This window comes from Linepithema humile, chromosome 4 (assembly GCF_040581485.1).
Source record: "Linepithema humile isolate Giens D197 chromosome 4, Lhum_UNIL_v1.0, whole genome shotgun sequence".
NCBI lineage: Eukaryota > Metazoa > Arthropoda > Insecta > Hymenoptera > Formicidae > Linepithema > Linepithema humile.
In genome coordinates, this window is record NC_090131.1 from 23,517,158 (window position 1) to 23,544,178 (window position 27,021).

The following is a 27,021-nucleotide window of genomic DNA, read 5'->3' on the forward strand; positions in this document are numbered from 1 at the left end:
GAGTGAATTAATTCTTTCATCATATAAAAATATTATGTCTACGAAGCTATAAAAATTGAAATAGGGTTTACAAAATTTTGCGCTATTTAAATTAATGCTCTATTCTTAATTTTGACGTTTTAATTATTTAGTAGAAATTCATGCATATTTTAGCATACTCAACTACTGAAATTTTAATTGTGAGAGAACATGATTGTTTTTTTGTAAACATAAAAATTGCTTTGTTACATATTATGCGGGTGCTTCAAAAGTCACTCGTTTCGATTATACCTGTTATTCAAGATAAAAGAGAATAAAATACTGCCTCGCGATTGCGGTTCAATGAAATCGATAATAGTCACGCGAAGTTCAAAAGCGACTAAAAGCGGCAGGAAAGAAAGCGGAGCCAATAAGAAACAAATCAAGACAAAAACGAAACTTGAGAGAACCTAAGGAGCATCTTACGATAAATCGCGCTGAGGAAGAAAAAAGAACTTATCGATGCAAGAAAAAGAGGGGGAGCGAATTGTTTCAGACAGGAAATCGATGTATTGGTATTTTCTTTTACACTTCAATATTTATTCAGAGCTTTTTTTTCAAACCGCTTCCGTGAAAGGTGGCAAGTGAAAATTTAGTGAGTACAAACTAGTGAGAGTAAAATTTAATTGCGAATTCTACAGCATTGCGTTAAAAAGTGTAGTTACATTATTGCTTTATAAAAGAGTATTTATGGAGCTAAAAAACAATTGGATAAATCTACATTTATTGTTTTATGTTTATAATTATTCTTTTTGTATTATTAACATTTAATATTAATATAAAATTTTTTAATTGTAAGTATTATTACAATATTTATGTCATTTTTAATTATAACATATCAATTTTCATTTATTCGCGAATAAACCGGATATTCAGCGTTGACCAAATACCATAATCAAACAAACCGACACGAACCGATGGCCACGACGACACTTATCTCTTCTGGAACACTCTGCGAGGAGACTCTTTCAAGGGTCACTCGATCGAAGGAACGTTCCGTGCTCTGCCATTGTCCCTTTTCAAGCTCACCGCTGCTTTACTATATGCAATAAAGCCGGTTATAAAGCAGGATATTGCAAAAAAAAAACTCGTCCAGCCAAGTGGCTGAAGGATAATTGAATTGAGTCGCATCTCACAAAAAGATAAAACCCGGAAATTGACAGCGACGTATTAAGAAAGGAAAACTCAGACAAATTTTATAAAATTCTGCATTTATATACGAAACAAAATTGTAAAAATATTTGAGATAAATTGAACTTGCAGTGACTTTCATGCACTGTCATTGAACTTGAACAATCGCATATTATTAGAAAATTCCCTATATATAAGATTGCATATAAGATGCATAAAAATAACCAAGCGAGAATTTTAATGCGAGATATAAAGAAAATATTTAAATATACATAAAAATTCAAATTATATGATTAAACGTACAGCGAGTGCTTTATATGTTATCGCACTCAAATAGACATTTTGTTATTTCGTTACAGATGCAATATGGAGAACCGATTTGGACTGGATAGTAATACATCGCGATCGTCTAGTATTATTAAGCTTCATGAACCCGATCGGCAACTTAAGCTCCCTGACCGGCTCGGTGACGCCACAACCTTTCTTAACTCTGACCCCAGAAGAAGGCATTAATGAGAACCTCGACGAGTTTACCACTTCGACACCCGGTCTAACAAACATGGCGCTTCCGGATGTTGTCGAGACTCACGTCGGCGAGACAACTACCACGTTCTCGACTATTCTCCACCCAATCGTCACAGATCCACCTTTGTCTCGAACCACTACTCCGAGTCCCGGTACAACTTCCGGCAAAACTACTACCACTGCTACTACTACTACTGCTACGAGCACCGAAACGACTTCGACGATCTCGAAAACAACAATGTTGCCGAAGAACAACACCGCGAGACGTCCGACCGCGAGAACCTTCACTAAGAGCAGTAATTCGAAGAGGTCAAAGGCGAAGAATCTCACCAGGATATCCACAACGACGAGATCTTCCAGAGCCGTCGGAAACATGACGGCTCAGAGTATGTCGTTGACGATGAACAGCCTAGCGGATCTTGACCATCCCGAGAATTTGAATCTAGAACTTCAAACAGGTAAGCCGGTCGTGGATCTACATTGTTCTACTTAATTACGATTTTATTTTGGAAATTATTTCAAAGTAAAAACGCGGGAGAAATCCTTAGAACGAAGATTGATAAATGCACACATTGTAAAAATAATTATTAAAGCCACTAAATGGGAACGGAAGAGCATTCTATTTCATCATAATGGCCGCATGAAAAAATTATGAAGCCATTGACAAAACAAGTGGAAAAAGAGCGGCACATTTTTCATAATATCTTATAAAATATTTGCGCTGAGAGCGAGATTTCACTTCCGCCGCAATGGAACGAATATATCGCGAATATATCCGCTCGTTGTAAAACAGGATTATTTACAAGCCACGTATTCCGTTTTTTAGCCGAATCATATGGTCCGATTACTCTGGAATATCTGAATTACGCCGCCGCGCTCGGCGTCTACTCGGTAAGGTATCCCGCCGTCTTCTGGTCGTGCAACAAAGCATTGGGTACAATTTTCAGTCTGCAACTGGTCATAAATTCAGCGCAGAGTCTGCTGGCTTACGCCGGAATGTCCGTCCTTTATAAGGTAAGCAACGCAAAGTATTCGATGCCAGTTAAAACTCGCGGAGAAACTTCGGTACGTCTCAGTCGGCCCGAATACGCCACTCTTGCGGATACTCCAAGAAACTTAATAAAACGCTAAGAATCCGGTAAACGTCGGAAATCTCGGAAAATACATTACGAAATAAGATCGTCTTGTGCGGGAAAAATTGATTTGTACAGTTGAAAAAGAAATTCGAAAGTTGGAAAATAAAGTATAAAGTGGTTATCGAAACTGGAACAGCAATAATCTTGGAGATTTATATTCTTGCTTTATAATTATATACATATTACTTTCCGATATTACTCCGAAAGAATAATCTCTCAATTTCATGCTTAAATAAAATTAAACTTCCATCTAATTTCTTTCTGTCAAGAAAGAAGAATAATTTAACACGCTGTTAAGCATCGAAATTGGAACAGTAATAATCTTGAAGATTTATATCTAGGCTGTTCAAGATTCATCCGTACTTTAAAAACATATATCTAATCATGAAATATGCATTTAACAGGTCCAGGTGGTAGGCGCGTTAAAAGCCCTGCCGCTTCTTCGGCATCGCACCGTAGCGACGACCAGTACAATCTCGACAATATTCGGAGACTCCTACTTTCTGCTGGATCCTCCCGTGACCCTCGTGCTCTTCGCTCTCTCGTCTTTCCTGGTGCTCTGTTCCAGCATGGTCATGTACTTCTACGCTCACGGCAGGTAAATATTTAGCGTGTTATGCACGGCAGGCTTGTTGTCCAAGTCTGCCTCATCGATTAAACTCCAGCTGAGATTACCTGCCGGGGTCTTTTTTTTTCGCAAAGAAAATTATCTAGCCCATCCGCTCTCTTATCAGATCGGAGTAATAAATGAGTTTGCTCTGAAGAGCGGAATGCGTGCGGACTGCGCGCTATACCAGATTCTTATCGGTTAATTTTTTTCATAGAACATTTTTAACACACCGCTTTAAAACGTGGAGTCGCTACATTTATTCATTATATGCGTTAATACGTCTCTCGCGCTGAATTTCGCGCTTCAGTCTTCTAGTTGTGCGCGAAAGCATTTTTACTGCAGAATTCAACGACCTCGTAAATTTTACTTTCCATTTATCGCTTTTATTTGACTTGCTAATTTGAAACAGCACTTATACGCGTAAGACAGACAGACGTATACCCTCCCCGATACTATCATTATTCAGTATAAAACTCAATGGTTTCCTTAATACGTTTCAATCCTCCTTTCTCGACTTCCCATACCATGTAACAAAGGATAGCAATTAACAATCTCGCCGGTACCACAGGGTATCTCTTACCGACTTTAAAAGAAGTAAAGTTTCAATTTAATTTAAAGAGCGCAGAAGTAGTCTATAGTAGACAAAGAATTAAAAGATATAACAATAAGTTTAATCTCATCTAAGATATATAAAGAACAATTTTTCACTGTATTATATAACGCAAAACCGATTTTTTTTTTTTTTTTATTCTCTTCAAAATTAGAGAATTATTTTCCGGAAAAAAACGGTCAAGAGCTAAAATAAATTAACAGTTTTGTATCGCTTTTTGCTTGTTTTTATATTCGTTTTTCGATTCGTTAAAATCAGCTCGCGATTCCCAGCGAAACTGTCGAAATATTCTCGCTCGTCATCTCTCTCGCTTCGCATCAACTAATTATACGCCGCGCGATGCGTAGGTTCACCGCTTTCCTGAATCAGGAACGCGAGCGTCGCGTGATCCTGTTGAGGGACGGCCGCGAGGGCAACGGCTGGGTCTACCTGCCACACTGCGCCGCGCTCGTCGTATTCCTGGCGATCTCGATTTGTGGCGCGCCGCTGCTGTACGATTACACGGTAGTGTATCGCGGCAGTCTGGACGGCGCGATCCTCGCCTGCATCATCGGCGTGATACTCCACCTCCTTCTCTGGCTGCTCCTCTGGATAATCCTTACCATCAAGCAACGCTGGACGTTCAAGATGCGCGTGACCATCGGTCGCGCCACCGTGAGGTCCGCGAGGTCGATGAAACTCGTGACCGACGTCGATCTGCTGTCGGCCAAGGACGACGACGACGGCACCAGCGCGCCTTTGCTTATCGTCGATAACGGCAGGACTTACACTATCGCCGACACCTCGCCGAAGAGGGCTATCATGAACGTGATACAGAAGGCTGCTATGGAGAAGAAGGCTCGATCGCAAGGTAATTGAATATTGAATATAATTCGAATTTTTGTCTTCCGTAAATATGCACACCTCGCCTTTTGCTCCAGCATTTTTTGAAAGATTGAATTGACTCTTTGCGCGAAATACATTGCCGTACTAAAATTGGCTTTCACAGTAGCGTTCGCTTTTTGTTTGATTTGAAGTCGAGAAGACAACGAATGCACGCCGCCGGGCATAAAATGGAACGAGCCGCGGGGCTTAAACTCTGATCGATGAAAAGTACGCGCGGCTAATACCTGAAAGCGATTTATCCTTTTCCGCGTCCATTGCAGGCGGAAACGTCGACGGGGTCGACGGCGAATCGACGGCTGACGGTGATGAGCAGATCTACTGGCTTAGGCCGAAATTACGTCCTTCGCCCGCGCAATCCCCGAGCGACAACAGCGGTGCACCGACGTCCGACAAGGGTTGGCTGAACAAGAAGCTCAAGCATAAGGTCACCTTTAACGACCTGCCTAGTACGTCAGGCTCGCGGTAACTACCCTCCTCCCTCCTCTTGGTGTCTTTGTGTATCTGTTTCTACTGCTTTCACTACTCTGCCCACGTTACACTTGTAACACAAGTAGCACTTCACCCGTATATTCCTTAGCGTGTTTGCAGTACTTAACACAAAGTTAAATTCTTCGGTATCAGTATTAATTCGTAGCAGTATTTACCAGTTTCCTTTCCCTCTGCATTTCCACGATAAATCAATATTTATCGAATCAATTACGAATGGCAATATACTTTGGGAAGCTTGAGTTTTATTTCGATAAAGCACGAAACTGTCTTATGAAACTATCGAATTCTAAACTCTTGAAATTCGCTATGTGCACAAAGTATTCACTTTAAATATAGTTTAATATTGCGCTCTTTCTTATTCTACTACTTGCTTCTTCTATTCTTTATCGATGTAGTATTTCTATATATATCTTCAAGTATTTTGGGTATATATTTGGGAAATGTAAAGTTCTAGGTCTATCAAATGATGTGATATGTGATCCTAAGGCATAACAATGAACAAATTGTATATTTTAACATTTTGATATACATTTTATTCATTTTTATGCTGTAGAATCTTATATCATATCATTCAACAAGGTTAGAACTTTGCTGTGATGTATTGAAATCTTATATTTTAGAGAAAGAAATGGTTTAGAATGTTAAAATGTATATTTTATTTATTTTTATGCTTTATAATGTTATATTTGTTAGGTTAAAATTTTAGAATGTACATTTCCTTTATTGCGATGCATTGAAATCTTATATTTAAAAAAAAATGGATTAGAATTCTAGAATATAAAATTTTAATGCATCGCAGTAAAGTTCTAAGTCTGCCAAATGTTATGATGTAAAATTCTAAACCATAAAAATGAATAAAATGTACATTTTAACATCCTACGCCATTTTTTAAATTCTAGACCTACCAAATGTTATGATGTACGATTTTAAGGTATAAAAATGAATTAAATGTGTACATTTTTACATTTGAAGCAATTTCTATGTTCAAAATATAAGATTTCAATGCTCATTGTAAGCAATAAAAATTAGTATCACATAAATTTTTAAAAATCTATAACTTAACATCTCTTTTTTAAAAAAAGGATTAGTTCTTTACTATCACTATGCGTGCTAATGTACAGATATTGCAGAGCTTTTCTATTTTATTTGCGTGCATACCCATTCCGCTTAATATCCAGCCACCTATCACCGTTTCTCTATCCTTATTTCAATCTTCTTCAGCAATCGTTATGTCGCACGTAAGCATGAGACATTGTTTAATTGCTTCGAATGATTTCTAGTAATAAGGGAAAAGCCAGACGAGGCGTCGCTGACGGCGGGCCTGATGATGACGGAGATTACGCCACATTACGCGAATTACCGCTAGTCACCTCGCTAGATCCGGCCGATGATTCCACCTCTGAAGAAAACAAAGTAAGTTATATTTTAATTAGTCGTTATTTCACATAAAAAAGAATTATAGGATATCATTATATTTTTTTCTTTCACAAACATTCATTGTCAGAAATTATGATTTTTCTTATAAAAACAGTTTATCGATCTCTCTGCGATTTGAGGGATTGTTATTTATTAGTAAAAATGTAACAGAGCTATTTCTGTTCAACGAGTTCTATTTTACTCTCTGAATCTGTTTTTATCGCACTTCCTGCCACTTTAATTTTAGAGAATTTTTTTTGCATTTAACAGTGGCAAAGATGGCCGATAACTCGTAGGGACGGTATACCTAAATTCAGGAATGTAAGATAAAAAAATTTTTTTTTCTGTACTTTTTGATGTAATATCAATTAACTGCGTGTGTGGTTTCGATTGTCCACTAACAAATCTTGTAATTCCTGAAATTTATTAGAATGACTAGACAATAAGTGTTAGTTAATTTATTTTTATTAAATAATTGCAACATTATTATTAAATAGTATATATATAATTATTTCATAAAACAGCTTATATAATTTATAAGCTTTCATACTCATATATACATATAAGTATGAAAATTTTGTATGAGTAATTATACAAAAGCGACAAATTTATTAGTATAGACTTATAATTATTTTTTATTATTTAATTTTTAACATAATTTTAATGAACGAATCACAAATAGTTTATATTTAATTGATATGCATATAGAGATAGACGTGTCATCGTAAACACTTAACATATAATAAAACACAGCTCACAGCTTGGCAGTTATAGACATGAATAGTTGGCAGTTCTGTCGCAATACTGATCTTACACAAATACATAAATATTTTTCTCAACGTTTAGTTATTCACATTTTCATCATTGAGCATGGAACTAAAACTTCGTCTTCATTCAAATAACATTTGCGTTTTACTAACGGTGCCGCCTTTTGACAGTTGCTCGAGTGCGTGAACGACGATCAGGTGACTTACTATGCGAGTGCGAATCGTGACCTACAACCGTCGGAAGGTGATCCTTCGCCCCTTCTGACCCCCGATCCTCTACCTGATCCCGTTGAGGAAGAACCGCTCCCGTTGCCCCCTCCGACTCCAACCTCCGCACCAACCACTGATATTGTCACGGCGCCACTAACTACAAATGTCCAGGTACTAGCACCCTTAGCCACGCATTGTCTAGTTCACGTAGACGAAAATGCGAGATTGTCATTATGTTAAATAATGTACCATGCATCCAAATTGATCAACAAAGTTCAGTTGAAACCTAGTTAAACCTTAATCAAACCTAGTTGAAGATTTAACTTAGTTAAATCTTAGTTAGTTCTTAGAATTGTGCATTGACAGTCTCAGTCTATCGTTTGCAACTCAAGACTTTGCATGCAATTCCATGTTATCCCAGTACATCCAAAAGTGTCAAAAGTTAACTAAAAATGTTAAAAAGAACTATACTTATAAAAGCATCTGTATATTTGGACAATTATTTTGAAACCTTTGCATTGATGATCTCCTAATATCCATAGTAGCCAAAGTCTCGTTATATGTTCCCGTTGCTTGTGTAACGTCGCAGAAACTACACTCAGTTCGTCTGTTAATCGAAGAAAATGTTCTTGCTCATAGTTTCTATGCAATTTTTTCCAGATGAACGGTGGACAAACGCCGCGATGCCTGCGTCGCGCGGATTCGGGAATGCCGCACGATGAACTGACACCGCGCTCGGACTCCTCGAATTCACCACCTTTGGACGCGGTAGGCAGCGGCGGCGGCGGCGCCGGTTCGGTCACCGGCCACAGCAACACCAGCAGCAACAGCGAGACGTCGAGCGGCGTGCATAGTAACGCCAGCAACGCCAGCAACGCTAGCCACACCAGCTCCCAAACCGGTCGTCGAGCGACCAGCGTGGACGATCTGACCGGCGAGCCGCGCGAGGAACCGCGCGAGCAGTGGCGCAGCTGCTCCCTTCAGCGAGGCACGCAACCGCCTACGGCAAATACGACCTTCTCGCCGCCCAACAGCCGCCCCAGCACCAGCCAATCCTTTTCCTCGCCGCAATACGTGAACCACGTGCCGCCGTTCGCCAACGCTGCCGGCGGCAACGAGATCGGCTCAGGCTGCCCGGCGGTCATCCTCGAGAATCCGAACGAGGCGACGGTCGTAATTCGCCGCAAACTCTCGAGAGCGAAGCTCACGGATCCGCTGAACGCAAACGAGGAACCGTTTGGTCGGTCCACCAACATGAGGATGACCTCCTTCACGGAGAGCAACGACATCCGCATACAGGCTTCCTCGGCGACCCTGCCGCACTATCCCACGCAGCCTATCGTCACGTATCCGCACTGCTCCACGATGCCGCTGCCTCACGCGTCATCCCACAGCGTGGCCACAGCGAACATGAGCGGCGGCTCGACCGGCAGCTGCGGCTCCGTGCCGAAGCACACGTTCGTGCCACCGCAAGTTCACACTACGATGCCGGCGCACACGACGCTGCCGTCGCATCACAACGGTGTCAGGCTGCTACACAACGCCAGCGCTAATCCTAACAATCCGTTCGTCAAGAGGTTCCCGCCGGTGCAGCTGCACACCCAGCCCTGGGCTCTGCCGGGGCATCACACCTTCCCGCAGATGCCACCGAACAACAACAAGCTCACGGCCACCGCGCAGATCAGACAGAGCGACCGGGACTCGGCGAACTTCTCCATGGCCAGTAGCGGGGACTCCGACACGTGTTTACCGCACTAAAATGCGCGAGGACTGCTGATTTAGGCGTTAAAAGCGTGTGCGCGGCCGAATTATGCTGGTGAACTCCGTACCGCCTTTTAGTGCGTCAGGTGATACTCAGTATTTTCGTGAATGACGTTTTGTCGTTGGAATCACGATATCAAGCGGGCATCGCAGTTTCCAGATACGATGTATCACTGACGATCGTTATTTCTTTTAAGGGCTTATTCAGGTGAGTGAGAGCGATAGAAGTGTAGCAGGCAGACAGAGAGCAGCTCTTTGCGCGAACTCGAGACGAGTTGTGAATGAATATTTTATTCCGAAATAAATCTTTAGGCAAAATTGTAATATGTATTTAGTATGCTGCATTACCAGGTATGAATCGTTAGAGGAAGCTTTCACATATTTTATATCTCGTATACCGAAATTTGAAGAAATATCGGATTAAAGTTGAAACGACATATCACACTTCTGCCGTTAAATGCCATTTGTTAAATGTATAAATGTATGGCATTCCTTAATATACGTGCTACCTCTATTTTTTTACAATTTGATCGGACGCGACACGTCGATCGGATTTTACCTGATTATTTAAATAGATGTGTCTATGATATTAACGTAGTTTATTGCACAAAAGCCGCATATATATAAAAATGCCACTCGTTTGAATAAACGATGAACGAGCATCAAGGTAAATGGTCGAAAAAGGCACGGAAAGTATAAATGATTATATGGTGAACGTAATTAATAATTATAATTAAAAACAATTCCGTTACATACATATCTTATATACGTTGTGATCCCATTTAATCTCTAATCACGCAGCAATAAAATGAAATATCTGAAACGGTTAGTGATATAAATAGTGAAACAATAGGTACTCAATCGAGAAATCTTCATCCTGGTTAATGCGAAATACTCCTGAATCATTCAACAATAAGTAATTATGCATAAGTAACGCACGTATATCGCAGTTTAAAGAGAAGTAAATCAGATTACGATAAGTATAAATAATACTAGATCCTCTGCTCGAGTTTGCGCAAACGTCTTTCGATGCGCGCTTATAGTTAAAATCATCATTTTCATTTTACTATCTCACGAGGCGGAGGTATTCGACATAAAGGAAAATCAGCGCTTTGCCATATATGATAACAACAGAGATGATAATCGTCAGCAGGCGGAAGAGTGAGAATAATGTAGTTATCCCATTTTTAGGTATGGAAAAAAAGTTATCGTGTTGTCCTAAATAAAATACGTGTATAGAGTGAAGTAAGGATAGTCGGTTGTAAGAGAAAATGTGGGAAAAAACTCGGGTCGCTCCTTCATAAGCATTCACGCTTTTGTATCAATAATTAAGATCTCTTTTCTACCGATAATTGTAAATTTTGTTAAAATGTAATTTGTACATTGCTAATCATTTGTTTATAGTGCGGCTCTGACGAGTCACTTACGTGCGATTAAGGCGAAAAGAAGAAAAGCATTCTCTCACGTGCGTGAACTGCACGTTCGAACTATGCGCAATACGTTTTTTCTCTCATTCGCTTTTGGTCTTGTTTCTTTTTCTTCTTTTATAGTCGCAATGTTTGTTTGTTTGAATGTTCTATAAGTTATATGTTTAAATATTAGAAATTACGTGCGAAATAGCACGCGAGCGGTTTTATATGAATTGTATACTGTAAAATGTAATGCGAATTGCAGTCGTGCGATTTTTGGCCTTGATAAGATTTACGGTGTATTGAAAATTTACTATTACATCAAATCTTCTTGTGGTCTGATAACGGTGTACCATAATCTCCCGCTATGTTATGGTAATCGTGTCGTAAGATTTGCAATGTTATACAGTGCCATCGAAGTTAGTAAGCACACGTATATCACAGGCAAGAATGTACCGGATCGGTACAATTTCGACATGTTTCAATTCCGATGCGAAAAGCACCTGAAATAAATCCTGACCGTTCGTAAGCAATATGGATCAATTTCACGTATTTATAATATCGGAATGCAAATTTAGCGAAATAATGCCGATTCAAATCGCAGGAATGGAAATATTCTATGTAATTAGGTATTACTCATAGCCTTCGACTTTATGAGTAAGAGCTAAGATGGCGATTTACCGCGAGGACGATGTGTGCTATTTATTTATCTATGAATACCGAGCAGAGCATTTGTACAGTCTAATATTCTTTCTTTTGTTAAAAGAATTGTACAAGATGCATGCGAAATTGCGTACATTTTATTTCTTTTTCTTTTTCATGTGATTTCTGTCTGTTCGATATTATTTAAAATCGTACAACGAGTATTTATTTAATTGCCTGCAAATGTATGCAGAGGAATCGTTAGGGCGCCGTAAAGAGAAGACAGACAAACGCAGTCTGTCGCAAGTGGTTTAAGGAACAATTACTGCCACTTACTGAAGATCTACAGATCTCTATTACATTTACTTGTTTCGTCAACTGCCATGTTATTTCGTCCTTTCGTGAATATAAATAATCACCGTACTCGTTTAACTCGTACCTAGCATTTACTTGTACGTACGCTATGGTACGCGTATGCTTAAAAAAAAAAATAAGAAAGAAGCATACGTTCGCTAAGTTGCGTTCTTTCGCGACTATATATCACTTTATGAGACGCGTGATGGCAGTGGCTGGTCTCGCGAAAATGCATCACATCCTCGAGTCTTTCTCGCAATCTAACGTAATAATATCGCGTGATATTTTCGACGCTCGTACTTTCGACAGTTCTTCCAGAAAGATCGTATTCGAGTTCAACGCTCGAAATCAGTTTATCCGCCCAGTTTATGTCAATTTTGAATTGTTTGTAACAATATAATCGGATTCGTTTTTTGTAACAGATGCAAACTCGATTAAGCCAGCGAATTGGCTTTCTGTTAGATTGCGACAGGCTAAGAAGGAACACTAACATAAGTTGAATTTAGACAAACGAAGTTGCTTCAATTAAAATCGAGATGAATAATTCACTCAATACGTAATTAAACGTACGTAATAATGAAAAGTATTATTAAATGAGTCGGTTGATTTGTATGTTTATTCAAGTAATGTGCGAGATTCATGTCAATTTACAAAATTTTTCTAAATCGATGTTATTATTGCGCATCAAATATGTTATGATGCATTATCAAACTTTGTATAAAACTGTACGTATCATTTTTTTCGAGGCGAATGAAATATTACACTTATTTGATGAACACGAAAAAAAGAAAAAAAATTTTTTTGTAATCACCGATTACGAAGACACGAACGCAATTGATGAACCAATTGTGTTAGAATTGTATGACATGTGACATGTTTGCGATTGAAAAAGATTTTTACGCATTCCGTGAAAGATGACTGTAACAATAAAACGAGAGTGTGAGCGTTCTTGGAACATTGTTCAGGACTCATACTTCTCACGTGACAATGCAATATAAAACCGAATAATCTGTATTTTTCAATATCTTCCAGTTGTGCTAGAAATGGTAGTAGTGCTCTCAGCCTTATCCGTAGAATACTTCTGTTACAAATTGTTATACAAGCGAAGATACTAATAGCTCACGAAAATCGTAGGGAGTTTTACTCTGGAAAATCTGCGCTTTCCATTTACTTAAGGTATTACACGAAGAAATGTGATGAGTAATCCGAGTGCAAATCAAGTGGGTTGTAATGGTTGATCTTGGTACTATAAAGAATACATACTCCATTTTATTACAGTACATTAGCAGGATTTAGACATTCACATGGGCTTTTACCGAGAATCACTCACGAGATCTATCGATTCGTAGTGCAGACAAAATTTTGAGTTTCGATTCTTTCAAGAACGTATTGTCTAGTAAAATGTGAAAAGCACTTATGAAAGCACAAGAGATCGACCAATTGATCACGAGCGGCAAGTCAGACACTTTTATACGATTTATCGAGCGCTTCGTCATTGCCGATCGTACATATCATCTCGCAAGGACCATGCATTTCGCGAAGACATTTTCGAGAATACTCAAGCAATAGCGTGAAGCATCGATCAAGGGCTGGACCAGACTTCTTAATGATCAATGAGCTCTAATAATGTCCGACGCGGTACGAACATATTTTTTAATGACTATTTTCAATACGGTAGTAGAGGGAAAAAAAGGACGGCAGAATTTTCGTAGGAAGAGTTTGGGATCTAAATTTCGAAGGATTTATTCTGTCTCTCCTGATCATAGTCCTGTATAGTCTCCAATAGTGCTCTCTACCCTTGATTCTGTTTCAAAGTAGTTACTTAACGCTAGAATCACGTATTTTTCTCAATGCAAGTGCTTCGGCATGACACTTTCTTCCACAAAATTCACGGGTATGTCCGTTATCAAGGAATCTTCGTTGCAACGTCGCTTTATCTTTAATTCACTCGTTAAACATTTTCAATTTCAGAATACACGATATTCTTGATGTTAATTCGGAATTGTTATTATATTTCACACTTTTTCTTATTTAAATTTAAATGTAGTTTAATTAACATTTATTTCTTACTAAAACTTTTCACTTTTTTATTTTTTGTTATAAAGTATAAAAGGAAAAATAAGTTTTTTATGGATCAAAGTTATTTAATTTAAAATGTTATAATTGATTCTTTTCGATTTATTTAAAATAGATTTTTTATCGTCTGTATTATGTTTATACAAAATTATTTATTTATACATTTTCAGTGCTCTTTTGAGCATCGTAACATCGTAGGAACGATAACAGCTTAACTCCCTCGAGCAGCCTCCATAATTTATGAAGCATTCAACGGAGATTCCTGATAGCGCAAGCTCGCGTATCACACAATCGATACACTCTTGATCGCGCCGCCGCAACCGCCACTGATACAATTTTTGAGAAATGCACACAACAGCGTAGTAGCACAAAGAAAAATACCTATCTTTTGATAACTGCACCCTGAACGGCGGACGTTGTTGCGGCGTAATCGCGATGACCATCATAGAAAATAGTTATCGTCGACGACGGGGCATGCATCGTGACATTCAAGACACAGTATTTTCAGTTCCAATAAAATTAAATTTACAGTGTAAAATTCAATTCAGAATCTAAACTCAAATCTATCTGTTGCGCCACCCATCCGGAATTAAATAGAAAAATTATTAAATACAATTTTTAATTAGATATTTAAGTTTTCGAAAATTTTGATATCGCATTTCTGTGTTTAGCGACCAATGTTTTGCAAGTACGCCTGTCCCGTTCTCGATGATTTTGCTTCGTTATACTTGCGTGCGAATTAAAATCACGTAGTAGTTGACATCGACATATGCGAGAAACATGCGCGGCGACAGATACAAAAAAAAAAGCCTGCCTCTCGCAGAAATATTTTTTTACCGTCTAGTGTCAGCGACCGTAATTCGTTTTAGATCCGGCTAGAACCTAGACGTAGTGTGACCGTATAGGCAGTCGAGGAAGGCTCCGCACCGGAGGCGTTTCTGGAGCAAAGAGCGAGATCTCTATTGCCGTGACACGCAGCCCTGTATTGCTCGTACGTTAACCCGTTCGCGAGAATGTATTTTTAACTGCAATATGGCAAAAATTGTATCACTAAACTTTCATCTGTATTTCTTCGCATAATATACCGAATTTCGAGTGAAATTACAACAACGTTATAGTAAAAAAATTAGCACTACTGAAAATTGCACAAAGAAAAGATAATATAATAACTATTTATAACAATTACACTGTTTGATACTTTTATTTCCACTCAGATCAATTGATCTAATTCCATTGATTCTTTTATCGCATCATCTGAAATGAAGAACATTTTCCGATAAAGTCAGAATAAAAAGTTCGGTGGAAAATATTCATGAATATCCGAATGAGTGTGAAACATTTAAGATCACGGGTTAAGGTAACGAAGTCCATGTAGCAACACCAAGGTCCAAGAGAGAAATTGGCTGAAAATCTTTTTTTTTTTTTGTTATTTAATCATTGATCGTGCGAAACCCTTGGTTCCGCGCCTCATCGAGAGCATTGAAGAAAGAGCCGGTCAGAGCCCTCCAAAGAGTCGCGTCCCAGAAAACGTGTGTATAATCACGAGAGAGCGCTTAATCGACGTGTCATTATTATCGACGACTCCTCCGAAGAATATTGTAAATAATTAAGAGCCGCGTCGAGTGAGGAGAGATGCGAGTGAATGCGTGCATGCGAGAGCGCGAGCGAAACGGACACATATACAGCGAATGTGTACGAATAACTGTATAAAGACTGATTAGATTAGCCTTGGTATTTATTCGAATTTAAATGATTAAACGCTATCGCTTTGCGCGCCCTTAATACTCACGGAGCACGATGCCAAAGGTGATTCCCCTTCTATTTTTCTCCATTAAGCAGATCACAGCGTGCCGATACGTGCTTGTCGTTGATCACGCTCGCGATATTTCCTATTTTCGTTGCTATCAATTCATCATTCATCCCCAGATTGCCCCGAAGCGTAATCCGGCTTTTCATGCAAGTTTTCCGATTCCCGAGGAATTTGTTGCTGGCCTATATACACAATCCTATTCTAAGAAACATTCTTTTCCCCGCCTACGATTTTGTTCGCTTCGTATCGCTGTTCAGTGGCGCGTGTGTTTTCGGGTACAGCGGCGAAAATATGGGAGAACGAAAGGCTGATACAGGGATTCGATGTGTAACATGTTTCGAATGAATCTGCGTTATTTTTTGTATGTTTCCCTTGATTTTTACGCTTGAAAAACCGATCCGACAAGTTCTGACCATCGTGCTCGAATATGTATGAACGCAGCAAAAGCAGAGGGAAGAATGACATGCGCGATTATTAACAGCGACACTATTATCGTCACAACGTATCAATATTATTCAATGCATCGTATAAACCAGTAAACTAAATGTAAACTTTGTATATTCATTTACTAAGAGAATAAAAATAAATTATTCGACGATGCAGCGTGCTATACTTGATTTCCCAACCCTCGATCTTTTAGAAATTAACGGCTTGGAAATAAATAAAATATTCCAATGTTCTAATTTTTTCAATTTTATTTTCACAGACAAATATCAAATATTATTAATAATAAATCATTGTAAATTTAGTAAGACATATTAAAGACATTATATATTATATCTTATTTATAATACATATATTCACAAATTTTCCATTAGAGCTCGTGCCCTTTTCAACTCTGAAAAAGAAAAACAGCATGTTAGAAAATATTAATAAATTGTTTAATTATATTTAATTTCCAAAAATTGTAAATTTTTTAATTTTTTTTTGTAATTAAATAATCTTAAAAAAAATGGTTTCTATCTAAAGTCGTAATTAAATTGTCCGTACCCTTTAGTAACACTTGCACATCGTCCTTCGAGATATTTATAGTGGAATCTTCTTCATTGCCATCTATTTTCTTTAACTTTAATGCCACAGTAGAAACAGGCGAGGCGCTATCGCAAGATAACACTTCAATGGACGACAAACGACTGACTGCAAAGGTAATAAAAATAAATTTTGACGTACATCAAATTATTTATGTAATAAAAGTTTATATAAATTTAATATTTCTTGAACTAACTGATTTTTTTAGACCCAAACTTTAAATTAAAAGTTAATTAATGGCAGTTCATTATTGTTTAAATTAAATTTTATAAAAAACGAAGAGCTTGGACTGCTCACCTCTGAGTGATTGCGATGAAAGAACAGCCGTGATCTGAGAACAGTGATCTGTATGAATTCTTGCTACAGCCGTGCTGTGCTCTCGTGGCAATCCCAATTGTTGCAACTCGCTACTCAAGTCAGCGGCAGAAACGCCGTATCGGGCGGAAGATGTAAAGATCAATTCGAGAGCGGCTACCATCGCTTTCCCATCGCTTGCATCTGAATAAAACAAATCTCTGTACTTTCCTCGATCTATCAGCTATTTTCGCGCGATTTAACTTCACGATTTTAATAATAATGATATACTGAATTACACTCACCAAGTTTAGCGTCTTGTGTAATCTTTTTCACTTTTTCCTCCTAAAAGTTGAATGTGGTGCAATTAAAAATGATTATCATATCTCCAAAATAAAAAATATGATTTTTATCTAAGTTTAATAGCCATTTATTTGAAAATTAAACAAAGTCACGATCTATACTCACGTCAAGTTCTCCTTCGGCTAAATATTTAGCTACTGCTTGGCCTAGCATTTTCATTTTAATTGAGGTCTAAAAAAATATTAAAAATCGACATATGTTACAAATTGTCTTAATATCTTTTTTATAATATGTATAATTTTCGAATTCCGATATATTATACATATAATTAGAAACTGTGTAAATATATATATATATCAGATATATTATAAAATCATAAATTATATACCATTCGTGAAAGCGTATTGATTTCCGCCAACAACCAGTCAGGGCAGTCGCCATCGCCAAGAAATCTGAATCTCTGATATTAGATAGTTGAGTTTGTGAAGTTGTTAAAATTAATAATACATTTATTAATAATGTATTAATAAATTAATTTATTAATAAACAGAAAAACTTAAGTGAATAATTAATTACAAAACATGTTCAAACTTACAGTTCACTTTTCATTTTACTAATCTTATTTATTCAAGACATCGTAATTTTGCAAAATAATCGTAACGACTTGGTAAATTAAATCTTACCATCTTGATTAATTTCCTAATTCGTGTTCACAATTGCTTTATGCCCTTTACCTAAAAATCAGATGGTGCAATCAATTCTTTCGACAATTAAAATTACATTATTATTATAACAATTCTATAGTTTCATATAAGCAGTAAGGCGTTGTCTTGCAATTATAGCAGAAATTCGCAATATATTTTTCTTATATTTTTAAAATATAATTTTCTATTGTAATATAATTGTCTTTTAAATTATTGCAGAATATATTGATTCGTTTTATACATTTCTAGGAAAAATGCTTAACCAATATCACTGTAATTCACTGTCAAGCTTTCACTCCTAGTACAACCGCGGAGAGATCTACGTCATTCAATCAAACTACGTATACTTTGGGTTTGCCGTGTACCCTCGGGGGTAGAAATAGTAGGCGGAAACAGTCGCTCTTGCAATATCTCTCTCTCTCACGCCGATAATATCTTTAACAATAAGTATCATAATGCTACGAGTTGGGGAGCAGACATGGACGTCAAGATGTTTACACTCGTTGGCGCAGTAGATTGGCCAGCGTCTTGTGAACGAATTCCCCATTCAATCCGCCTAAGCCTTCGACCGCGACGATAGCCCTCGGGAATTTTGTCCAGCGAGCATAAATAGTCGGTGAAAAATGGGCTGAGTGCCATTCTAGTCGAGGAAGTCGCGCACGCCAGACATCCGTCAACAGGTGAACGCCGCAACAGGTAAGAGCGCCGATAATTAAGTTAGAAACTAAATTCCTCTACGGTTTAGTCCTTGTCAATGAATACTCCGCGATTTTACATTCGAAATTACTATCAAAAGTATCATATAAAATTAATTGCAACTAACTTGAGGTGACTTTTTAAGATTTTTTAACAAATAAGTTACTTGATGATGGAAAGCCAGTAAGATAATAATCATTTTGATTGCTTAAAAACTGAACGATAATTTTAATAGTGTAGATTTTTCTTATTTGATTTTATTATAAATAATGGCTTATGGTACATAAATGATGTAAGAGATAATATATAAATTAAGAAGTACGTTTACACCGTTGAAAATCATTATTTTTATCAAGCTACTTGAATTCAATTGATTCATTGCGACTGTGTTGTGGCAGTTCGTCGCAGTTTATATTCATCGAGAAAAAACCAACAAAATCGGCTTTTAATAATGATCACCAAAGAAATCAAAAGCTCTTTTTTTTCTGGAAAAAAACTAGAAAAGCCGGCAGGATTTCTTGATAATGGCCTACCGAAAGAACTAAATGCTATTTTTAATCGCGTAAGATCTAACCGCGAGATTTAGAACAAATATTATCACGAATTCTACAATACATAATTTTCATGACTAGTACTTATGTCAATTGGAAATTAATTCGAATAATAATAGCAGACAAATATATCAGTTGCAGCTACAGAGAGTTATCGCATCTAGACATTTCAGAGATTTCTAATCAAAATACTTTTCGCATCTTCCAAATAAAATAACGTTAACCAACATTGATAAGAACAACTTTTACAATCAGCGTTCCTTCATTTATTAACTTCAATTATTTTTAATTAAAGTTGTTCTTTTGTTCCGAAATTTTTATATTAAAATTATTCTGAATTCTCCATTAGCGAAATGCAATCTTGTAACGAAATACTCTGTATATCTTTTTTTGTACGACAGTTAATGGATGGGAAGAAATTAGATTTCTATAATATTGTCAATATTGATACTTATAATAGTTATAATAATTCTCCATATCATTTAATTAAACGGTTATAAACAATAAATATCTTTTTATAATTATACAAATAAATCTTTCAACAAAATAAAATTACAAAAATAATAATAAAATTGCTATAATCTCTATTAAAAGATGTAACTTTTATATTTCCATTAAATCACGGCAATGAGCGAAAATGTAATTTATATAATCATGAACTATCATTAATTTCAGCAATGAAGATAATATTGCTGGCCACAACCCTGCTATCAATAGCAATGTCTGAAAATATTCTGGTAACTAAAATATTGTTTATAACTATTTAAAATTATATGTTGCAATTATTTCACCAAAAATTGTTCCAAAGAATCGCATTGATTTCAATGAAAATTAATCGGAAAAAAAAATTTTCAAAGCTTTGCTGCAAGCTAGTATAATGCTATATTTTTGCGCATATTTAAAATGAATAAAGATTGCAATATCTACAAATTGCTTTTATACTTCAAGATGGGAAATCATCTAAAACCAAAAACGCTATGGATTCGTGACAAGCAATTTTGGAATAAGAAAATAAAGCGATTGTTACACGGCGATGCTCCTTCCGAAATAGAAGATCTCGTGAATTACGACGATGACAGACAACTGCCTCGAATTTCGGATGCGCGGTTCATTAGCGAAACAAACAAAGTTCCCATAGCGGTTGTCAGGTAATAAAATAAGCACAATATTATTTAAAATGACATCTATTTTGTCCAAAATCTATTTTGATCAAAATTGTAATTATTTGCGTGTTATTAAAAAATTAGAGATATTAGAAACTCGCATAGTATATCAATGTTAAACATTAAAATACTGGAAATTTTTGCTAAAAAAATAAACGACTGAAAATTAATGAAAAAAAATACTAGTATAGTTGAAAAATTATGTGTATGATAAAATACTGAAGTAAATTAAATAAAAAATAAAATTTGATTCCAGACGGTCTAACATGGCACGGTATTCACAAGTCGACCTATCTTCCGATAAGCCAAAAGTCGAAAACGCCAAACCGACGATCCTGATCTCCATCGGCATACAAGAGAGAAAGAAAACAAGTGAGGATTTACAAGACGATTGCTCGAAAACTGCAAAGAAAAACTATCGCAAGTATAATCAACACCGGCAGATTCAAGAACCGTTTTACGTCGAAGAGCCAAGGTGGATTGAGATCGATCCCGAATACAAGGACTCGTCGCGACATCTAAATGGCGATCCTTATATACTAACGAGAGGAAAAAAAATTTTTAGAATTGAGGATTCGGAAGAAGGAGACAAGACTATCGAGGATTACGAGTTCATTGATTATCCGAGCAAAATGGCATCGATGAAAAACAGAGTCAGAAGATCTGTCGAGATAAATAAAAATTATCAGGATAGCACAGTTAAAGAAAACAATGACGAAAAAGAAATAAACCATCACAATTTTCTCCGAGATATTAATAAAGATACAAACAATATCGATACGATTAAAACAAAGAATCGAGATAAGAAGTTTTCCAGGATCGACAAAAAATCTGAGGATAGAAAAACTAATAAGAAAAAGGACGTAAGTGTTCCTCATAATGTCTCCATTAAAAAATATAAAAAGGATAAGCTGAAGGATTTAGCAAAACAACCACCGCGCAAGTTTACAAAAAAGAATCAAATCTCGGATGATGTAATAGTTACAAACTTTGTTGACCAAGATCAGAAGATACAGCGTGAAAATGATCCTAATAATATTGTAAATCACAATAGCACAGCTAATGAAAGTGAGAGATTTAATAACAAAAGTCATTTTGCTAGTGGCACAAATAAAAGAAATAAAAGATCGGCATTATTAAAGAATAGAAAATTCTCCGAAGACCCTAAAAGATATAAAACTTATGAAATCGATTGGGTGGACGTGAGCTCCAAGAAAAGTGCCGAAAAGAATGGAACAGATGTGTTTGAGCAAAATAAAGTTTATATCGACAAGCTAGACGATTTAAGCACATACGACGATCCTTTTATTTTATCTCGCGGAAAAGATTTGCTCGACAGCGGGAGAAACAGCTCAAATAAAAATGACGCAAACCACAAATTCATCGAAAAATTATGGAAAATTAAGTATTATGCGCATCGGAAAAAATTGGAAAACGAAGAGGAAGCAAGAAACGAAATGAATAAATTAGAAGCCGACAACGATGACACAGGAACAACGGATTCGCAGTTAACAGACAAGTTCGATTCGAAAACCTTCGGAATAAAGAATTATCCAAACAATCGGGAAAAGCGTAATGCTTGCGAAACTTGCAAGATGGGTTCGCAGTTTCAAGAAGAGCTGTGGTGGAAGAATATTGAGAAGAATATTCAAGATTCGTCTTTCGAGCGAAGGGACAAGCATGGCGACATTCTAGAAGGTCTACGACTCACCGAGCCTTACATCATTTCCCGAGGTAAAAAAGCTTTGCACGAATTCAAAGACAGTTTCTTCCGAATGCTGAAGCGAAACAAGAACGATGCAAATCACGCTAAAATGAAGTCTCTTTTAAACATGATATTAACGGAAAAATATAATAATGATAATTACGATACTAATGTGGCCGAATTGTCAAACGACAAGATATCACCGAGGGATCGACGTGGAGAGCTCGATGAAATTTTAGCGCCATACGACCCGTACTACGTAGCCAGAGGAAAACGAGCCAACTTGAATAACTTTCTGACCAAGGCGCGACTGCTGCGAAATTAGAAGTTCGAAACAGATGCGAAACAATAGGCCTTAGGAGACGCGTCGTGCGATAGATACGATTTCTGGCTGCATAACGCTACAATAAGAGAAGCAAGACACCGTACATTGGAAATATCTTCCATCATAGTTCCACCCGCTTTGATTGTAACGCAAACACGGCAATTCGCGCATCATTTTTCAAATAAAATATGTATATTACAACGTATAATGAATTATAAGATAAATTTTTTGAAAAGGAAAATAAACTTATTAAAAAATTAGTTAAGCGAGCTTGCAGACACGACTTCATTTATAAATGCGCAATTTGAAAAATAGACATAAGATTTAGAAAAATTTCTGTATATGTAAATGATATCTATATTCAGATAATTTAATCGAATTGAAATGTAGTGTCTGTTATACATGTTGCATGTTGCCAAATTCAATAGATAAACTAATACCATGTAATACGAAGGAAAGAATGATTTTTTATTATAATATATTAAAGGATTGGCAATAAATATTAAAATGTTAAAGGTTGACTAATATGTAGTTATAACAAATTTGTTTCATACATATAAGAGCAAGTGTGTTAAACAGTAAAGAAACTTTGGTAATATCTTGTTCCATTTCTTATTTTATTCTTGTAATTAATATAAAGTATTGTTTTTTTATTTGCACAAATAAATCAGAGAATTGACAAAAAATGTATCTCGAATATAGCACTAATTATAAATATATAAACACATGAAAGTGTAAAACTACAAAATATTTTATGGCACATGCTTGTATATGTATTATCAAACACTAATTGCTCGCATATTAATGCTAATTAATTTAACGTATTTTCTTTATTTTACGTTTTTCCGTTAAAAATATAAAATATAACCTATAAAAACATAGTTGCTGGAAAAACACCTCGCCGGTTCACACGTCATATAGATTACTTTACGTTCAAATGTATTGTCGTGACGATATTCATTTACAAAAATTATGTAAAACAAAAATAGTTACCTGATAAACATCTGCATTTACAAAAATTGTACTGATACTGATTGACACTTGCATACAGCTGACACACCTCAGGTTAGACTAGGATTGTGACAATCCGTAAAGTCGATAATGATGGAACTAAGCTGATCTTTAATTGGTAAAATTGGAAACTACATTGCTCATGTCTACTTTATATTCAATCGCATTACTTATATTTATAAAAAATAAACAATTAAAAAGAAAGATAAATTAAAAAAGACTTGCAGAAAAATATAATTCAAATTATGCAATTTTAAAAACTATATTCAAAATAAGTAAAAAAACAAAAATTGTTCAAATAATTAAACAATTATAATTAATTGCTTTTATTGATATGTATTTCATCAATTGTACATATATAGACATGTATTGAATTTATATAATAATACATCGAGGCACAACAAATTTTTTAATTACACATATTTATAGAATATCTTTTCTCTATGTGATTTTTTTTTAATGTAAATCATTTAGTTATAGTTTAATAGGTTTTATTTATTTCTTATACATTATTCGAAAATATGTTTTCACGCAAGAAATACGTTGAACATACATTTACAATATGAAATATTACAAATTACAAGATCATTAAAAAGCATTTTAGAAGGAGAATAATTAAAAATATAAATATTATCATAAAGAGATTAGTCTGCAAACGGATCAAGAAATCCCTTGTACATCGATTTTTCTATTCCCCCACAAACGCTTTCAATCATTTACAATTACCGCAATTTTAACTTGTTATACTCAAATCTTACTCTTAAATGTAGATTGATGTATTAACGTTTTGATTATATATCGATGCTTTGTGCTATCTTTTTAACTAATATAATTATTTATTAGCAAATATATTTACACGTAAATAAATATAAACGGGTATTTATAATGTTTGGAAAATATGCAGTTACAAAATATATATCATTTATGACAGCCATTTATTGATTATTGTTTATACTAATTACAATCAGGATTTGCAATATTCTCATTGTAGTTTTTCTAGATTTCGTAAGTTTTCTCACTCAATTTACGACGGATCCAAAAAAATTTACAGTGTACCGAATAAAATTTACGCTCCCCAAACTGATTTTACACATCTAATCATATTGAACCTTCGCATTTCTACGCCTATAAAATAATCAAAGAAAGGACATGAATAAAACATTGTGGGCTATAGAAACATTAGAGCCTCAAGCAATTTATTATTTTATAACAAGGTATGCAACATAGATACATGGCAACATAAATCCCACACACTGCGTGATTGAAATTAGTGAATTACAGTTTTTTGACAGGAATTTATCACGTGCGGTAGATCACTGTTATATCATCGTTAAGATAAAAAAGAATATATATAAATCAATCAATCAATCAAGCAAAATGTTGTTCATCAAAATCGCGACAGAATCTAAATACATTCTAATTATCAGCAGGATCTCAATAATTAAAGGTCATCTCGTTGGATGCAACCAATGGCCACAAAAATGGTCACCTTCCAACGTGATTGATAAATTTACATCTCAGGAGGCAAGAATCAAAGAATCCGGATGATGACTGAAAACATAATTGTATCTACAATAACATTATCGATTAACATCCAGAGAAAAATATAATTCCTATCTATGTCACGATATGCTAGATATTTATACACTATTCAATCTTAGCTTACACACCACCTGTTTCCCGTGTACATTTTATTTCTCGGAATCGAGGACGTGAAATTACTTTTCGTAATTGCGCCGATGCGTAATATGCGTTTGTAAATTGAAATGAAAAAAATTCTGCTCTATGCACGGGACAAATTAATACAGGGTGTTCCATAAAAGATTATTAGTAGAAATGCATTTTTTGTGAACTTCGAATTCCTTTGAATATTTTAAATACGTAATTATTGTTTGAAATTAGGCATTTTTATGAATCAATTTAATTGTGCATATGTGTAAAATCTTATTTTTATATTAATTTAAAACTATTGACATTTTAGAAATTTTAATTTGACATTTAATTGCTGATATAGATCCAATGTTGAGAATTCAAAGTTCGTGATCGATTATGATCTTTGTTAAAATTATTATTAAAAGATAATCTTGAAATTTGTTTAAGAATATATCACTACTACTAATTGCTACTTTTGATAATACACCCTGTACGAATTAATACTGATATAGGCATTTTGAAAGACTTTACTGACATGTACATACAATCATAGACAGCAGAAGAGATATATCTTCGTCTTAATCAATCTATAAATAATTACACCATGAATATGTCGCTTGCAATGAAAGCAGATCACAAGATACAAATCGTAGACGTGTGACTGTAAACAACATTTCTGATGGCTACATCAAATTATATAAAAAGAGACACTTATGTTTCTATTGTTTTTTTGCGAAATTAATGCACATACTCTTTAATTAAGCTCACATAAATTTCAATAGTGTTATCGATTTGGGTAGAATTCTGATTGACGTAACAGGGTCATACATGTTCAGCGTGAACAACGCATTGTCAGTTATACGAGATCCGCGCCAATCTTAAGCAATATATTTGTCTCCATGTTGAAATATTCAGAAAATGTTTTGAAAACAAATTAGAACGGAATATTAAGTAATAGTATTCACAAACATATTCTAATTTAATTAAACATAAATCTGATTTTCTCTGCATGCAGAAGTTATTCATGGAAACCGCAAGAAGAGTTCTGCTTTAGAACTGTTCTATATGCATGTCTTTGTTCATTGTGTACATTCTGAGTTTACGCCTCCGCTTGTGATTGCATCTACGACTTGCAGTTTGCGGCTTGCATCCATTGCACACGATCCTGAATTTTGCGCTAGCGGCAAAATATATGTAATGACATACATATGACAAACTATGCACATTGAAGAGAAATATTGGCCAACGATATATGTAAAATATAATTATGAAGCTCCAATTGACAGATTATTGAATTAAATAATTGAATTATAATAAATTAATAAATGAACAACAATCGCTCGCATCTATCACTGTAACTGACAGACACGTTTTCTTCTTCGCTTTTTAGATTTTTAGCTATATCGGTTTAATTATTTGGAGAAGATGTGTTTTTCGTAACAGTTATCGTTTCTAAGGGCTGTTGCATTATTGTGAATCTGAAACATAAAGCAGGAAATGACATTTATGATCCTTTCGAAATGTTTGGGAAAAAGACGTCATATTCGGAGTTCAGTTGTGTTTAGTGTATAATTAGACAGCACTTTTGAACACATAAATCTTATCTTGAAATTAATTCTTATTGTCAATGCCATAGAATATATTTATTAAATTTACTGAGAAAAAATTAATCATATTTAATTCATATTTATTTTAAAATAAAATAAAATTAGTTGAAATGAAAATTTAAAAAAATATA

At 35.6% G+C, this 27,021-nt stretch overlaps 4 protein-coding genes across 11 annotated transcripts in view; 2 read left to right on the top strand and 2 right to left on the bottom strand.

Annotated features, from left to right (window-relative positions):
• Positions 1-16,447, top strand: part of tinc (tincar) — a 61,434-nt gene extending 44,987 nt beyond the window's left edge. Inside the window, exons 6-14 of one of the 4 annotated variants that reach the window (XM_012367620.2) lie at positions 1,509-2,132; positions 2,501-2,688; positions 3,215-3,408; positions 4,378-4,880; positions 5,176-5,377; positions 6,685-6,817; positions 7,091-7,141; positions 7,759-7,968; positions 8,458-16,447. In XM_012367620.2, coding sequence (XP_012223043.1) covers positions 1,509-2,132; positions 2,501-2,688; positions 3,215-3,408; positions 4,378-4,880; positions 5,176-5,377; positions 6,685-6,817; positions 7,091-7,141; positions 7,759-7,968; positions 8,458-9,555 — 3,203 coding nt within the window. In that variant the 3' untranslated portion in view covers positions 9,556-16,447. The remainder of the gene's footprint in view (positions 1-1,508; positions 2,133-2,500; positions 2,689-3,214; positions 3,409-4,377; positions 4,881-5,175; positions 5,378-6,684; positions 6,818-7,090; positions 7,142-7,758; positions 7,969-8,457) is intronic. The other 3 variants (XM_012367622.2, XM_012367621.2, XM_012367623.2) reach the window with 3 other exon arrangements.
• A 79-nt stretch (positions 16,448-16,526) lies between these two features.
• Positions 16,527-23,725, bottom strand: LOC105672651 (COMM domain-containing protein 4). 3 transcript variants are annotated; one of them, XM_012367728.2, is made up of 8 exons: positions 23,613-23,725; positions 18,159-18,209; positions 17,864-17,935; positions 17,641-17,706; positions 17,478-17,517; positions 17,176-17,376; positions 16,840-16,986; positions 16,527-16,687 (listed from the first exon to the last, which is right to left on the bottom strand). In XM_012367728.2, the coding sequence occupies exons 2-8, from the start codon at positions 18,159-18,161 to the stop codon at positions 16,650-16,652; spliced, it is 567 nt and encodes a 188-aa protein (XP_012223151.1). In that variant the 5' UTR covers positions 18,162-18,209; positions 23,613-23,725; the 3' UTR covers positions 16,527-16,649. The 3 variants fall into 3 exon arrangements, with proteins under 3 accessions (XP_012223151.1, XP_012223152.1, XP_067210061.1); XM_012367729.2 differs by having other exon boundaries at positions 18,071-18,209; positions 23,613-23,724; XM_067353960.1 differs by lacking the exon at positions 18,159-18,209 and having other exon boundaries at positions 23,613-23,706.
• On the top strand, positions 18,627-23,405 carry LOC105672650 (DNA ligase 1-like). The gene is made up of 4 exons (XM_012367726.2): positions 18,627-18,875; positions 20,102-20,163; positions 20,375-20,574; positions 20,846-23,405. Exons 2-4 carry the CDS (start codon positions 20,104-20,106, stop codon positions 22,617-22,619), a joined length of 2,034 nt encoding a protein of 677 aa, XP_012223149.2. The 5' UTR covers positions 18,627-18,875; positions 20,102-20,103; the 3' UTR covers positions 22,620-23,405.
• Positions 23,726-24,546: 821 nt separating the features above from the next.
• The window catches only part of Tk (Tachykinin), a 49,707-nt gene continuing 47,232 nt past the window's right edge, over positions 24,547-27,021 (bottom strand). For all 3 annotated transcript variants that reach the window (XM_067353959.1, XM_012367699.2, XM_012367700.2), the window contains one exon: positions 24,547-26,761. In XM_067353959.1, coding sequence (XP_067210060.1) covers positions 26,751-26,761 — 11 coding nt within the window. In that variant the 3' untranslated portion in view covers positions 24,547-26,750. The remainder of the gene's footprint in view (positions 26,762-27,021) is intronic.